The sequence below is a fragment of the Dendrobates tinctorius genome, unplaced genomic scaffold (assembly GCF_039654945.1).
Source record: "Dendrobates tinctorius isolate UK_male_01 unplaced genomic scaffold, ASM3965494v1 ptg000003l, whole genome shotgun sequence".
In the NCBI taxonomy this organism is placed as follows: Eukaryota; Metazoa; Chordata; class Amphibia; order Anura; family Dendrobatidae; genus Dendrobates; species Dendrobates tinctorius.
This window is the reverse complement of record NW_027361671.1, coordinates 24487001-24504766: the sequence shown is the minus strand read 5'-3', so window position 1 is coordinate 24504766 and position 17766 is coordinate 24487001. Positions and strand designations below refer to the sequence as shown.

Below are 17766 nucleotides of genomic sequence, written 5' to 3'. Positions count from 1 at the left end.
CTTCTCTCTGGATACAATTGTCTTCGAAACAAAGGCCTCTGAGGATCTGTGTTGTATTCAATGGCTGCAACGTAACAATTGTGCCTGATAATATAGATAAATAGCTTAAAAGCACTAAGTAAAAGTCAGAACCATTGCATTTAATAGAAATCACAGCAAAGATAACACATACTCTCATGAATGGAGAGAATCTTTTCATGGGTATGGTTTAATTACAAACTCATGTATTAAATGCAGGGTCGGACTGGGAATTAGATTCAGCCCTAGTATTTGAAAGCACACAGGCCCATGCTGCCCCTACACCCAATTCCCCAGATCGGGGTCACTTTCACAAATATGATTTTGCCTGACCTTGTAGGAAATCAAGATTTACTGCAATAATTCCTCTATATAAGGATAAATAATACTGCAATATAGTGATGAAACAATGCCACCATACTGATCATTACTAAACATAACTGTACCAAGACCAAGTTAATACTGCAATATAATAGACATATAATGCCACAAGACCCAGGGCCGGTTTTAGACAAAGTGACGCCCTGGGCAAGAGTTTAAAGTTGGGCCCCAAATGCTCACATATTGCACCATCACACAGAAAAATTTCTGTTGTATTTAGGCTAGTTTCACACTTGCTTTTTTTTGCAGCGCGTTTTTCCCGCAAAAAAACGCATTGAAAAAACGCATACAAAAGCATACAACTGCTGCGTTTTTTTCAAGCATTTTTATGAGCATGCATGAAAAAAACGCAGCGTTTTTATGCGTTTGTATGCGTTTTTAGTGCGTTTTTACCGCGTTTGCGTTTTTTTCCAACATTAGGTGGCCCCTCACACTAACCCAAACCATGACTTTACTAACCCTAACCCTGACCCTAACCCTGACCCTAACCCTTAACCAAATCATACTTAACCCTAACCCAAACCCTAAACCCTAACTAACCCTAACCCTGACCCTAACCCTGACCCTAACCCTTAACCAAATCATACTTAACCCTAACCCAAACCCTAAACCCTAACTAACCCTGACCCTAACCCTGACCCTAACCCTTAACAAAACCATACTTAACCCTGACCCTAACCCTGACCATAACCCTGACCCTAACCCTGACCCTAACCCTTAACCAAACCATACTTAACCCTAATCCTGACCCTAACCCTGACCCTAACCCTTAACAAAACCATACTTAACCCTAACCCTGACCCTAACCCTAACCCTGACCCTAACCCTTAACCAAACCATACTTAACCCTAATCCTGACCCTAACCCTGACCCTAACCCTTAACAAAACCATACTTAACCCTAACCCTAACCCTGACCCTAACCCTTAACCAAACCATACTTAACCCTAATCCTGACCCTAACCCTGACCCTAACCCTTAACCAAACCATACTTAACCCTAACCCTGACCCAAACCCCAACCCTAACCCTAACCCTAAACCCCCTTAACTAACCCTAACTCTAACCCAAACCCCTAAATTCCATGGTTAAAAAAAAAACGCATATGCAAAAAAACGCATACATGAGCATGCCAGTGCGCACATATGCGCATCCATAGGCTATAATGGCCATTTTTAGCGCAAAACGTGCGCATATGTGCGCATGCGCTTTTTTGCAGGGCCAAAAAATGCAACATGCTGCGTCTGGAAAATACAAACGCACACCCCCAAAAAACGCAGCGCATGAAAATCGCATACATGCGCTTACAAGTGCGCAGGTATGCGCACCCATGTTAAATATAGGGGAAAAAACGCATGCGCACATAAGCGTTTTTTTCCAGCGCTAAAAAACGCAAATGTGAAACCAGCCTAACAAGCGCTAATTTCAGACCACTAAACGAGCGTCATCAACAATATTGAAGTCATTCGACGCTTGTTTCCCGGCCTCATTAGGGTAGGTGCAGACGTTCAGTAATTGGCAGCACTTTGGACGCAGCACATGTCGGCTGTGTCCAAAGCACTGCCAGCTATTCAACGCAGGTGAATCTGCATTTGTTCACTGAACCGTGCGGATTCACTGCGTCAAATACATTGTACGGGTGAATTTATCTTGCTGAGGTTCGCTTCTCCGCAAGATAAATAGACATGCTGCGATCTGGAGAGATGCGCCGCATGTCTGTCTCTGCGGGTGAGCTGCAGGCGTCTGTGGACGCATAGTGGGCATTAGATTTCTTGAAATCCCATCCACTATACTGTAACATTTGGACGCTGCACAAGTACGCAGCATCAAACCCGCATCGTTTACTGAGCGTGTGCACCTATCCTTACTCCGGCTGAGTAAGAATGATTGGTACAGATAGTCCTCAATACAGTATAATGCAGGTCCCATATAGTACAAATTTTTAAAATGCACTCCACATGGTCCTTGGTATAATGCAGCCCCCCCCTCAGAGTGTATACTGCAGCCTCATAGAGTATACTGCAGCTCCCCTCATAGAGCATACTGCAGCCTCCCTCAGAGTATAATGCAGTCCCCCACTTAGAGTATAATGCAGTCCCTTCAGAGTATAATGCAGGTCCCACCCCCACTTAGTATAATTCAGGCCCCCACAAACATACACACAGTATAGTGCAGCCCCCTTTACACACAGTATAATGTAGCCCCCACACCCCCAGTATCATGCAGTCCCTTCAGAGTGTCATGCAGCCCCCTAAGAGTATAATGCAGTCCCCCCAAAGTATTAAGCAGCCCAGTGCACAATATAATGCAGCCCCCCACACACACAGTATAATGCAGCCCCTTAAGAGTATAATGCAGCCCCACACATGCAGTATAATGCAGCCCCCCTCACAAACACACATAGTATAATGCATCCCCCCACACACAGTATAATGCAGCCCCCCACACACAGTATAATGCAGCCCCTCCTCTCACACACAGTATAGTGCAGCCCCCATAAACAGTACAATGTAGCCCCCACATACACAGTATAAAGCAGCAGACACACACAACACAGTATAGTGCAGTCCCCCACACACAGCATTGTGCAGCAGACACACACACAATACTTACCTCTCCTCCGCATTCCTCTGCTGCTCTGGCTTCAGCAGAGCGTCTCATCAGCTCCACTGCTGACAAACGCTGAGTCGCAGACAAAGGGGGAGTGATGGGAGAGGGAGCGTCACATGCCGATCTCTCCTCCATCACTGCTTTCAACTGTATCGGCATCTGTGATGGTGATAAGTTGAATGCGCGATGCGGGGAGGGGTCAGTGCCAGACCCCTCTTAGTCAGGGGCTCCATAGCGGCTGCATGGTGTGCCACTATTAACGGCACGACACTGGTTGGGGGCCCCTGGAGGAGCGGGGGCCCTAGGCGACTGCCTTGTCTGCCTGCCCCTAATGCCACCCCTGACCAGACCATAACCACACATGCAGCATATCCAGTAATATCACCACCATACTAAGGTACTAAGACTGATATTACCACCATACTGTGAGCATATAATGGCAGATATCTGTTGTATACCAGTTCTCTGCAGACTATGTATATGAATATTATGCTGCTATATCCAAGGACTCACCGGTGAAATTCCAGCTGATTGTATTTGTTCACTTTCTGTTTGCTTTTCCATTTGGCCCACATCGCCATAAATGCTTTTCCAATCAATGACTTCTCTCTGCAAAATGTTACATACAGACATCTTTGGCTCATTGCTTTTCCAGCACGACCTTCAAATTCACCCATGATGATACAACCTATATAGTGCTGTCATTGGTGCCCTTCACGGTAATGCTTCCCTATGTGCCCATACACAGCTGTAGTGACCCTTATGCAGCCTAATTGTAATAATGCCACCCTGTGTCTTTTTACAGTAATAGTGTCCCCATTATGCCTCTTAATAACAGTATTCCACCTTTTGTACCTTTTTATAACAGTAATCCCCCCCCCCCGTGCCTCCTTAGGTGAATAGCAGTAATGTTACACACCGCAATGATAATGAGGGACCCAAAAAAAATTTTAATTTAAACTTTGTCTACCACAGTTATGACACCTGAATATGAGTAATTTACTAGCTGATGAATCTAGCATTAAAGCATATAAGTGAGCAAAATCATGTGTTCATGACTTTCAACAATAGGGGCGACAGAAGCCACATTGTGAAAATTGCTCTGCATAAAAAAACTGAGCTCCGAACACTGTGCCAACAATACCGTGACAAAAGTATGTGTATGTTAATGCAGTGTGCCCCATATTCTACTATTTACCATATTTTCGGACTATAAAATGCACCACACCATAAGACACACCTAGGTTTTAAAGGAGGGAATTATAAAAAAAAATTGAAGCAAAAAATGTGGTCAGTTCTGTACTAATATCCCCTATCCTGGTATATATGGTCCCCTCATCCCCATCCTTATCCTGGTATGATTGGCCCACATCCCCACCTGGTATGCATGGCCCCATCAAAAAAACCAAAACAAAACATAAACCATTATACTTACCTTCCTGTGCTCCCTTACAGTGTCTTGTTCAAATGCCAGCAGCTGATTTATGCTTGTAAGCAGTGCATTGCAGGGACGTCATGTGCGTGGAGAGCATTGAATATTCATTGCTCTTTAATAGCGGGCACAGTGTTAGGCGCAGTCGCCAGCTTCCTTCAGCTGCCGGGTGTTCACATGTGTCTGATACCTTAAGGGAATGAATATTCATTGCATTCCATGCCCATGGGAGTGGAGAGCAGTGAATATTCATTGCCTTAAGTAGCATGGACATGCGAAAACTGGGCATCTTCAAGAAGCCGGGTACAGAGGCTAACCATGTGTAGGGAAGGTGACCTGACGGACGGACGGACTAGTCTGAGTGAAGAAGGAAAGGTTTGCACAGTGTAGGTAGGTGTCGGTTATTACAGTGGGGAAACAGCTAGGAAAGTGTAGTGGACGTGCAGTACCTTGGGTTGACCATTAGATGGCAGGGAGGAGTGTGAGCAAAGGACTTGACATCAGCTTAGGGCTTTAGAAACCGTTGGTCATGGGGGCGTGGTGACAGTGACAGTTTCAAGGAACCGGGTTAGCTATAAATACTGAGGGAGGGTTCCAGAAAGTTCCAGTCCCCAGGGGGAGCCGCAGTGACAGGAGGACTGCGACGGTCTGTGCGCTGTGAGGTGAATAGAGACCAGGGGGACTGAGGAGAGAGAACAACAGGGGGGGTGGTCCTGACAGGTACACCGCAACAGAGATGAGTAAAAAAGGAATAGGCACACCGTGTAGAGTACGACGTCTGACCAGTGAACGGACTGTTGGTGATTTGGCTTAGGGCAGCCACAGTGTCGGAAGCTGTAACTACGTCAGGAAAAGAGGAAGGACAGGACGTATATATACGTCCCCGGCGAGAAACACGGTGTGTGAAGCGGCTCTGGATATAGAGGGCCATGAGTGAGGTACTGTGCTGTGTCGTGAAGCGGCTCTGGATGCGGAGGGCCGAGAGAGAGCGATTTGACGATGTGCTGCGAGGGCCGTCAGACGGACGGCGCGCAGAAATAAACTTGGACCTGTTGTACCCAGTACCTGCCTCCATCTTGTCTCTGTCTCGTCCCTGCGCGGTAAGAGGGACCACCCCCCCAGCTCGCCCCCCACCGACCCTACACGTGTGTCCGATATTAAGAATTGAATGTTCACTGCTCTTCACTCCTTGGGCATGGAATGCAATGAATATTCCTTTCTATTTAGCAGAGGGGACAGGAGTTAGCCGCAGTTGCCGGCTTCTGCCACCTGTGACCCGCTGGTCCGCCACTGCCGTTCTCCCACCTCCCCATCCACAGTCAGAGCAGGTACATCCAGACTGTAAGACACCCCCCATTTTCCTCCACATTTTTGGAGGAAAAAAGTGCGTCTTATAGTCTGAAAAATACGGTAGTATATACCAAGTGCTATCTCTTGTGCAGCTGTCTGTCTGCCACACTACTCTCATCAAATGACTCACCTGCCTGCTATTACCTCCTTATTGTAGTAATGCCCATCTGTCCCAGGCAAACAATAAAAATAAACTAATACTCAAGTCTCCCAGCTCCCATGCTGAGCGGTTATTGCGCTTCTCTAGGCAAGATCAGTCTAAAGCAGGCACAGGTGTCCCCAGTATGGGGCCAGTCTCTTGCAGGCTGGCAAGATGTCTCATTCCAGAGAAATCCACGTTTTTCTTATATGTAAATGAGCTGGTAAGATACTATGGGCCGGACATTGACCTGCATGAGAATCTGCCTCCAGAGATTATTTTAAATAGAAGGGGAGTTACAATTATGAGACATGTAATGACTGACAGTCTGCTCTCCTGATCTACATGTCTCTTACTGGTAACTCCCCTTTTATTTAAAATAAGCTGTGGAGGCAGTAATCACAGACAGCAATTCTTTACTGTAAGAGCAGTGGCACTATTAAACCCCCTTCCACAACTTTTTATAATGGTCCAATAATGGTCCATAAACAAGTTCATGGAGGGTGGAGATGCTTTTATTGAAATCCAGAAAACTAGTCTAATTTCCATATCTGAAGTTGAAAATAAATTTTGCCTCTAATATGGGGCAATTAGCATCTGATTCATGGAGTTTTTGCCTTTTTGTTATTGATCTCTGGATCAATAAATTAGGATTTTAGGCTGAACTTGTATACGGTGCGGTATCCTTTTTTGTTGTTGTTTCTGTGTAGCAGCTTACAGAATTGGAAAGGACAGTTTGCTGCACTTTCCTATATGGTTAATTAACAGATGTATGGGATTCTTTTTGTTATACTTGATGTATATATTTGGAATCCTTTCCTGGTACATAAAGCACATAGGGCTCAGATACAGCCTTAGTAAGGACATAATTGAGAGTAATGAGCATAGTAGTTTCATAACCTCTTTACAGTGCAATTTAGAGTCACTAAATACCATAAAGACATTTTGTGTTGGAATTAATGCTTAATAGTGTATATATTTAGCATTACGAGTGTGGTTACAGATCGGGCAGCACGGTGGCTCAGTGGTTAGTCCTGGGTTCGAATCCCACCAAGGACAACATCTGCAAGGAGTTTGTATGTTCTCCCCGTGTTTGCGTGGGTTTCCTCTGGGTACTCCGGTTTCCTCCCACACTCCAAAGACATACTGATAGGGAATTTAGATTGTGAGCCCCATTGGGGATAGTGATGAAAATGTGTGCAAACTGTAAAGCGCTGCGGAATATGTTAGCGTTATATAAAAATAAAGATTATTATTATTATCTGGTTAAACGCACTGGTGGTGTCCCCGGAGAGCGATCTACAGCCGGAGTGCATTATATTAGTGGTCAGTTTAGCCATTGTTGTCTTCTGTACGGCACCTGTTCTCTTTAGGGATCCCTGGCTAATATTAAACACAATGGGCTACTCCTGACAACCCGACAGCCCCACAAGACTCAAAAGGAATAAAGTGATTTACAGAGGAAACTCAAGACTTTAAACAGATTTCCACCACGACTGGTATAAAACATATGACTTTACATTTCGGCAATGTGAGGAGGGCAAGCTGTCCTTTACTTAATCATGTAGCAGCGCTGGAGCAAAGGACAACATAATAGACTGTGGGGGGTGCGTTCTGTTCTCCTGGCTACAAATCATTTACCCAGTGTGCATGAAATTATAGAAGCACCTTTGTGGGAATGATATTCTGCTCCTTTCATACTAATTATCTTAGAGGTAGACACCTGGTCTCAGTGTATTGTATGCAGTGTAGAAAGGGACATGTACAGCCAAGAGCATTCTGCCATTTGGATATCAAGTGTTTATGGCGCACATAATGGAAAGACATACTTTTTGGGGTTATAGTTCTGCCCTTTTAAGAGGTGTTTAAATTATTATCTTTAGCAAGTTTTCAGGCTAAACCTAAAAAAAAGTTTATACTTAAAAAACGTATCTTAGACCTGATGAAGCTGGTGTATTTGGTTTGCAAATCCAAGTTAAGATGGCATTAACATCCTGATATTGAAGATGATCATTTTATGAATCATAGAAAGTTAGAGTTGGAAAGGACCTCCAGTGTCATCGTGTCCAACCCCCTCTGCTCAATGCAGGATTCACTAAACTATCTCAGACACATGTCTGTCCAGCCTCTGTTTGAAGACTTAAATAACAAGATCCCAAGTACAGAGTACATAATAGTGATACTTCTTAAGTCACCCTCAGTGACTTTTGGAGAAAAATCCCCTATGGAGCTCCTGATATGTAACAACACCAAGCAAGCGGAGCAAAAAACACCATAATACCAAGATATCCGAAAATATTAAAGAGTAGTTAGGAGTTAATCTTACCCATGCCCTTGTCTGGTGTGCAGGGGGCACATTCCTGCACTCCAGACAAGGGCATGGGTAAGATTAACCCTTAACTACTTTGTCTCTATGCCGCACGTGTCTGTCCCATATTCCTGGATCCATTTACGAGCCATGGTTACATGTGTACGGGGATCTACTACAGGGAACAATATAATATGGTGACTAGGCTTAATTTACCGACGGCATTATACTATTGATTAAGGGATATGTTTCTAATTAGGGAACTAGCACTTTTTGTTCCCTAGCACATTTATGTCCATGTCTATATGCAGGATTGTTCTATCATCTAGTTTTTCCCGGCTCATGTGCAAACAACTATCTGTTTCGGGTTATATGTTGTACTATTCATTTAAGTAAATTTTGATATTATGACATTAAAGACTTCTTTAATATTTTCGGATATCTTGGTATTATGGTGTTTTTTGCTCCGCTTGCTTGGTGTTGTTCTGTTTGAAGACTTCCATTGAAGGAAAACTCGCCATCTCTCGTGGCAGCCTGTTTCACTCATTGATCACCCTCACTGTCAATAATTTTTTTCTAATATCTAATCTGTATCTTCTCCCTTTCAGTTTCATTCCATTGCTTCTTGTGTTTCCATGTGCAAATGAGAATAATGATGATCCTGCTACACTGTGACAGCCCTTCAGATATTTGTAGACAGCTATTAAGTCTCCTTTTAGCCTTCTTTTTTGTAATCTAAACATTCCCAGATCCTTTAACCGTTCCTCGTAGGACATACTTTGCAGTCCGCTCACCATTCTGGTCGCTATACTCTGAACTTGCTCCAGTTTTTCAGTGTCTTTTTAAAATGTGGTGCCCAGAACTGGACACAGTATTCCAGTTGTGGTATGATTAAGAAGGAGCAGAGTGGGATAATTACTTCACGTGATCTAGAGTCTATGCTTCCTGCTATAAAGTGAGAGATCTCATTATTCCATGTATATTCAGTTTCCTCCCACCCAGCCTGACAGCTACAGATTATACTAAGTAGTGTGAGATCTCAGCAGCAGGAAAGAGGGACAATGAGGTGCTGTCATTCTGGCTAGGTGAGTGCAGAAGGTAATGTAACTCCAGATATCTTCATTTTAACTATGTATCAATATCAATATTTTTATACTGGAGCCAGCAGGTTACTAAATGACCTTGCTGAACATGATATCAGTTTTAACACTGAATTTTGGGTGATTTAATACTACTGGTGCACCATATTCCCCATAACTAATGCTGTGTTGAAAAATTATGGCACAAGCTTAATATATAAATACGTTCTCTGCTAAATATTACAGTATCCAGGGAGGGGATTCAGGCTGATGGCATTTCATGATGCTAGTTTATGTCAAACAGTATGACACTGGCAAGGAAAAGCTGGTGTTTATTCATCTAAGATAGCAGATTTTTCAGATGTCAATCTGAATTTAACCACAACCTAAAAAACATGCTATGCTATCTAATTACTGTTCTTTTTACATATACTAATACACCTTAGATACCTGTAGGAGATTGTCTCATTTGCTGTCAGCTGTTCCTCCAGATTTCCCTATACACGTCCACTGAACATGCACGTGTTTGTGATGGGGAGATGGGAGTAAGCCACTGCCACATACTTTTGGCAGCAGCTTAATGTAAAGGAAAACAAGCCAGCCTTGTTATTTAACATGTCATTTGGTAGACACCAGTCATTGATCCAATGACATCAATGATCATATCTCTGGTAGTTACTGCCTCTCTCTCTGAGAGTTTCTTTATGATCCATTGTAGGAGACGAGGATGTGCTGCGCTGCTGGTCAGTATTAAATAAAAGACATCCAAAGAGTCCAGAGTATAGTGAGAGGATAGCGGTGTTATTCTCAATGAGTTTCAAAGGTATCTATAACTTCTTCATCAAGAGAAACCACAGAAAGTCAAGTGTTTCTGTGGTTTCTCCTGATTAAGAAGGTAAAGATACTTCAAAACACGTTGAGAATAACACCGCTATCCTCTCACTATACCCTGGACTCTTTGGATGTCTTTTATTTCATACTGACCAGCAGCGCAGCACATCCTCATCTACTACAATGGATCTTTATGTTGGACCCATAACTTGCGGAACAGCAGCAACTGGATACATTGAGCCTATAAAATGTTGTGCTTTCTCACAACAATACCAGGTGAGCAGTGCCGCACCTCCATATAGCGCTGTTGTTTTTCCCCATAGCTTTATCTCTTTATTAGAGTTGAGCGACTTTGGTCGGATCGGGTTTCGTGAAACCCGAATGAAACAAAATAAGTTTCAGATGAAACTCGTCCGACTAGAGCAAAAAAAGTCGGCGTTTCGTCCGACTTTTATTTCCCATTGACTTGCATTGGGGTCGGGTTTCGGACGAAACTCCGACTTTGTTTTGCTCTAGTCGGACGAGTTTCATCTGAAACTTATTTTGTTTCATTCGGGTTTCACGAAACCCGATCCGACCAAAGTCGCTCAACTCTACTCTTTATGATGCAGGCATTTATCTAAGGAAGTTGGTCTAGCACAGACAAGATATAGCCTTTGTAGTTAGTGGTAGATTAAAATCTTATTGAAGGGGTTATCTCATGACTGACCTTCAGGAGTGCACCTCTCCCCTTCCCTCCTACCTTGATGGGGAAGTAGGGGAGTAGATTTGAGTGGGAGGTGCTCTCTTTATCAGTTGATCATTTGGACCAATGCTGCTTGCCCAAACTGTGCACTTTCCTGCAAGCAGAGAGCTGAGGCAGTTTTGCTTCTGCAGCATCAGAGGAGAGCAGGGGCTGCATCTGACGATCCAGCCAGCTTAAGATCAGTGCTTACAAGTTCTATAACATAGAGCTTGCAAGTGCTGCGCTCCTTGTCTAGGAAACGGTTAAGACTGATAGACAGGTCTCGGGTCCTCAGTAGAGTTGAGCGACTTTGGTCGGATCGGGTTTCGTGAAACCCGAATGAAACAAAATAAGTTTCAGATGAAACTCGTCCGACTAGAGCAAAACAAAGTCGGAGTTTCGTCCGACTTTTATTTCCCATTGACTTGCATTGGGGTCGGGTTTCGGACGAAACTCCGACTTTGTTTTGCTCTAGTCGGACGAGTTTCATCTGAAACTTATTTTGTTTCATTCGGGTTTCACGAAAACCCGATCCGACCAAAGTCGCTCAACTCTAGTCCTCAGTAATGAGCAGTAAACTATAAAACAAAAAAATCTCCATTCTTCAGAATGGAGAATTTTTTTAATAAGTAAAGGTTGCTCAATTTTGCAAGCAAAGAACTTACAGTAAAACACTTGAGAGTAACCCTTAAATATACTATCTCCATTTAGTTTGGATTTCAACCCTTTGTGAAATATTACTCTATGCATTAGGCATGTATTGTTGGTTATATGACTGATAAATAAGAAAAAAGAGTGGACGGCACCACTGTTACCGTGACTGGACTAATGGTGTGCGGCAGGCAGAAAACCAACAGCTTGGACTCCCGGATGCTTGACCTTGTAGTACTCAAATCTTGGAATCCATGAAGAGAAAGTGGTCGCACTCAACGGAAGGTGAAGAATCTGTTTATTGACATATCTGGTTACATGTCACAGTCGGGGGAGTGGTAGCACGAGTGCATAAAGGCTGACAATGGCCGTTTCGCGCTATTGCAGCACTTCTACGGGTCAAAGCATAGGAGGAAATGATGGAATCATATGCACATCGCATCCTCACGTCATTCCACCTATCACAGCTGCTGTCTAATTGACAAGTGAATTTAAAAACTGTGAACTGGTGCAAAAAGACGATAAAACTAATATTCAATTAACCGCCATTGAGCGGACAAAAATTCATCATGCAGAGAGATAAATCAATTCAATGGCAATACTTCAATCATTGTTTTATATATAATGGACTTATTGTCTCGTTATTTGATATTTATTTATGTATTTTTTATATATGTAGTATTTTGTGTATTAATTCACATATTTTACGTGTTATTATACAGTATACTACATCTGTGTGGATAGAAATACCTATCAATAATTACTACGCATGTGTTTTAATTACCTCCTACTGAAAATGTTCATAGATACTACAACTTCTTAAACATACACAATACATTCATTACTGTTGACATCGCTGATTATTTAAATAAACATGCTTATAATACTTTTCCAAGTCAATTTACATAAAAAAATATATGTTCTTACTTCTGTCTTCTAGTCCACCTACTCCTGATAACTAGGAATAATATGTCTATCTTGTGTCTGGAATTTGATCACCGAAACAGGCTTTTTTTAAAAAATCTATAACCGCTGAATGGCGGTTAATTGAATATTAGTTTTATCGTCTTTTGCACCAGTTTACAGTTTTTAAATTCACTTGTCAATTAGACAGCAGCTGTGATAGGTGGAATGACGTGAGGATGCGATGTGCATATGATTCCGTCATTTCCTCCTATAGTTTGACCCATAGAAGCGCTGCAATAGCGCGAAACGGCCGTTGTCAGCCTTTATGCACTCGTGCTACCACTCCCCCGACTGTGACATGTAACCAGATATGTCAATAAACAGATTCTTCACCTTCCGTTGAGTGCGACCACTTTCTCTTCATGGATTCCAATGTATTGTTGGTTAATGTGACCCTGGTGATTGCATATACACACACTATATAAAAATGCATTTCACATTCCAGAGATAATATCCATTATTTTTTCCACAGGTGGGAAACTAAAGATGTAGCAAGTCTTACAGAAAAGGAAAAGGACTTGATGGAACAATTGAAAGGAATGACGGGATGCAGAGACAAGCCTTCCACAACACATTGATGGTGACTTCAAGAAGTTTGTTTCTGGAGATTGCTTAAGAAGCTACCAGCTAGAAGAGTTCAATGATGGATGTTAAATAATGTACAAACTTGCTATCCATACATAAATACAGAAGGGACAGCGATAGCCCTGCTATACGTAGATGAGCATTCAGTACTGAGATATAATGTTTTACATTTTAATATTATTCTAAGCTTTTAACAACAATTGACTATTTGCCGTTTTGATGTAAATGTAAAAAATAAAGTTTTTTCTTTTTTTCTACTTGAAATTACTGAATTTGTACCATAGTTATTGTTGTACCTACTATATGAGCAGATTTTATGTATGTACACTGAGCAGGATTATAGGGCGAGCACATAGGGCCACTTAGATTGGGTCTCCCACCATCTGGGGGCCGGACGCTCTTTCCACTCTTCCCTATTAAAACAAAAATTCAAACAAAAATGTTATCAATAAAAAAACTGTTTATTATATTACAATGTAATGCTGTTGAAATATTATACATATTCATCAAGACTGGTGTTTTGTCTTCCGGTTTTAATGAAGGGTCCGCTGGAGTAAGATGTGCCAAATTTATTAGGAAGTATGCACCAAAAAATGAATTCGGCATATTTTACAGCTTCACAATCATAAACTGGAGTACATTTCCATTGTAATATAACCACCTTTATGGCATAAATGATGTCCTTTCCTTACTAAATTACCCCAATTTTTTTCAAAAAGTTGGTGATGTTGGTGTAAAAGGCCAAAAGTTTCAAAATTTTTGATCAACTATGAGGCACTTCAATGTTGGAGCTGCACCGAGCCAACCTTGGTTGTGCAACAGGTGTCACAGCCAAAGTTGCTGTGTAGCCCAAGTGTTTGCAAAAATAGCTAAGTGCATTCACAGAGAGCACCACCAAACGTTTATATTTTCTATCAGTTAGGAACAGGTCATCACCACCATCACCTTAGTCTGTCCCTACTTTGGTTAAATGTAACACATTAGTAATATCTTATGATATTTTGTGTGGAATGAATAATAATTTACTACTTTAGTCATGACATGAACAGCAAAGGAGCCGCTACATACAGTGGATATAAAAAGTCTACACATGCCAGGTTTTTGTCATGTTAAAAAAAGTCATGCCAAATAGAATCATTTCAGAAGTTTTTCTGCCTTTAATGTCACCCATAATCTACATAAATCCACTGACAAACACGGTGAAATAATTTTAAGGAGGAAAATAAAAATAACAAAATTTAAATAATATTGCATCAATGTGAACAGTGTCTAATAATTGGGGATGTGGTTGTGTTGTGTACTATGTACGTCATGTGCTGTTTCTCTGTCTCTGATACACCTTCACAAGCTGAGCTTGCATCTTTCCCAACAGTTGATGGCTGAATTGTGCAGCCATTATCTGCCTCTAACTGCCGCGGGTGGAGCGGAGTGGAGCGGATTGCTGATATTGCAGTGAGTTGCAGGTTGTAATGCAGCTAAGAGAAAAGCAACTATATTTAATACATTGATACAGCTCGGGACACACCTCACGAATACCTTGTTTCTAAGTGATTTGGCTAAAAGGGAATCTGTCAGTAGGATCAACCAGTGCAAGACATGTGACTAACAAGTAACAGTAGAACTGAACTTTGTCTCATAACATGCATGTTAGCAGCTGCAGCTCTCACAGCTCTGCTGCATTCTCCTATATATTATTGCAACCCTCTTTGCTTGTGAGCTGGACTCTGAAGCTGAAAGGAACCTGCAGATATGTCAGATATAAACACACTCCGCTCTGCAAAAAGATCAGCAGAGCAGAGAGTGGCCATTACACATGGCACTCATAATTCCCTCTTTTATTTAACCACTTTCCCACCTTGGACGTATCCATATGTCACTGTGACCTGGGCCTTATTGACCTGGGACATATGGATATGTCCCGGCAATTTTGCACTTAGTGCCAAGAGCAGTCCTGGACTGCTCCGTGCACTTTAGCCCCCTAAATGCTGTGATCAAACTTGATTGGGGGCAGGCAGAGGGAAGGCAGTCCCTCTACCCATGGATCGGACACCCTGCGACGTCATCAAGGGATCCCAATCATTACCATGGTGACCCGATGTCGTAATGATGACATCCGGATCACCAGAGCTAGCAAAGTTGCATGATCATGCTCAGAGAATGATCACCAACTTTCTGTCAGTGCAGAGCTGATAGTTCATACAGCATGGGGATGCTGCTTCTGCTCCTGTCTCTGTGTCTCCGGTGTGCTGACTCTCCATAGTGCACAGCTGACGCAATGAACTGACGTCATTTCACACGCTGATTGGTGGAGGAAGTGGCCGGAGGCTCCTTCTCCACCAACACAATCAGTGCAGATAGAGACAGCGAGCGGGCAGGCATGGTGCGACCCACAGACTGAGACAGCCAGAGGGCTGGATGTGGCCCGCAGGTCGCACTTTGCCCAGGTCAGCACTAAACAGTTCATATAATGGAAACGTGGGTGCTGTTACAGCACCAATCATAGGCTGGACATCAGTGTGTCAGGCAATGTCATTGACTAAAACACTGAAAACACTGGTTGGCTGTTCAGAATTAACCAATAACAGCGATCGTAGTTTCGGGGTGGGGGGGCGACGACTACTGGTGTCCTGCTGTAAGATTCAGCAGGCAACTTAATGTGATCACCACTACTGTGGTCGCGGTGCCGCATTAAAGATAGGATGTATCCATACATCTAAGGTTGGTAAGTACTTACCAACCTAGACATATGGATACATCCAAGGTTGTGAAGAGTTAACTGTTCACAATAACAGTAATTTTGACCAGGGGTGCCCAAACTTTTACATGCCATTGTAAATTACTCTTAAAGCCAAAAAATTTAATTGACAGTAAGCATACACAAATATATACATTTTATTAAGTACAAAAAACCCCACAGATTACTCAAATAATTACAAATTATGGTCTCGAAATGGAGTAACATACTATTAAGTAAAGAAGTATAACCTATACCAATAAAGCAATAAGGGTACAATAATAATGGCTAATTTAAACAGACGTGATACAAAACATTAGAAATCCATAATTATAATAAATTTTAACAAACTTAATACAAAAATTAGGAATCTGACTAATATAAAGAGATGATTGCCTCTAATCAAGACACAAACGATAGTATCAAATAGACCCACTTGTATGGAACCACCCCATGGGGTAGCCAAAGAGAATAGTTATAGTACCCACGCTATAGTGGACTATATGGCTCACACTGCCCAGTACCCTGATGCGCGTTTTGTGCTTAGCTTTGTCAGGGGAACAAACATAAGTTAATTTTGCAACAAAATCGTAAGGCCTGTGCTAAAAAGCTGAAGAGGAATTTCTCCTTTCAGCGCAATCACAACCCTAACCACATCTCCAAATAAAAAAAATGAAATAGCCTGAAGACTATCACAGTTTTGTAATGGCTCAGCCCAGACCTGAATCTAACTGAAAATCTGTGGGTTGACCTGATGAAGGCGAGTACACAGGAGATGCCCTTACAATCTGACAGATTTGGAGCGCTCCTGGAAGGAAAAGTGAGCAAAGATTGTCAATTTTACATGTGCCATGTGTGAGGGGCTGACACGCTTAGCTGCTTCTTCAGGTAGACACAGGAAAGCTTTGGAAGTGAAACTCCTGCTGGTTTATTAAAGTCAGCATACACCAAGGCAGAGTTCAGGAAAACAAAAGTAGAGCCTTCCTGTCTTAATGGAAAACAAAATAAAGTACAACAGAGTCCTTTCTCTGTAGGTTTCACCTGCAGACGCCTTGCAATATCCTCAGCTCCTCCTGGAGCCACATGGGAGCCATTCCTCTCCCAATTCACAACCTAGACTATCTCTCATGTCCAGGTATTTATCCAGCACCATGTGATGATCACATCATGGTGACATCACCACAGGTCCTGCTAGTACACATGATGTCGGCTCTGCAGAAGAGGATACGGTGAGCACCCTCCCTCCCACTCTATGGGTGCTCACAAAAAAATAGCCCATGTATAACTTTAAATTAGCCCTCTCAGCACATAGCATGCTGGAGTCAAAAATATTCTGGTTTTAGATCACTGACCACAGTATGCACAATGACATGTATCTCCCTTCATACACATATTTCCCCCCTCTGCATAAGCCCGGAGGTTTTGGCACCTTCAGATATTAAACATGGAATTCGGAAGAGAGCAACTGCATTATCATGTAACCTCCCTGGCTTATGCTCCGTGTGGAAAGCGAAATCTTGAAGGGCTAAGAACCACCTAGTCACCTTGTAATTCTTACCCTTTTTCTCTTTCAACCATCTCAGAGGGGCATGGTCCAACACTATCTTAAACCTATGGCCTAGCAAGTAGTACTTCAGTGTGTCCACTTTTTGGCGAAGCATTCCTTTCCTTCTCAAATATTGCATAGTTCTTCTCGCAAGCAGAGAGTTTCCGGCTCAGATACAGGATGGGATTCTCTTCTCCATTTATTTCCTATGACAGCATGGCTCCCATCCCAACTTCTGAAGCATCGTTCTGGACCACCAATTCTTTGGTAAGGTCTGGTGCGACCAGAACCAGATACTTGCACAGAGCCCGCATAAGTTCTTGAAATGCCATCTCTATGTCAGGAGTCCATTTCACCATCGTCGACTTGGTGCCCACAAGGAGATCCATTAATGGTGCAGCAATTATGGCGAAG

At 42.6% G+C, this 17766-nt stretch overlaps 1 protein-coding gene across 8 annotated transcripts in view; it reads left to right on the top strand.

Moving 5' to 3' along the window:
• KIAA0825 (KIAA0825 ortholog) overlaps positions 1 to 13336 on the top strand; it is a 556500-nt gene extending 543164 nt beyond the window's left edge. For 6 of the 8 annotated variants that reach the window (XM_073589638.1, XM_073589099.1, XM_073589036.1 and 3 more), the window contains one exon: positions 12960 to 13336. In XM_073589638.1, the coding sequence (XP_073445739.1) occupies positions 12960 to 13065 (106 nt within the window). In that variant the 3' untranslated portion in view covers positions 13066 to 13336. The remainder of the gene's footprint in view (positions 1 to 12959) is intronic. The other 2 variants (XM_073589234.1, XM_073589165.1) reach the window with 1 other exon arrangement.
• The last annotated feature ends 4430 nt before the right edge of the window (positions 13337 to 17766 follow it).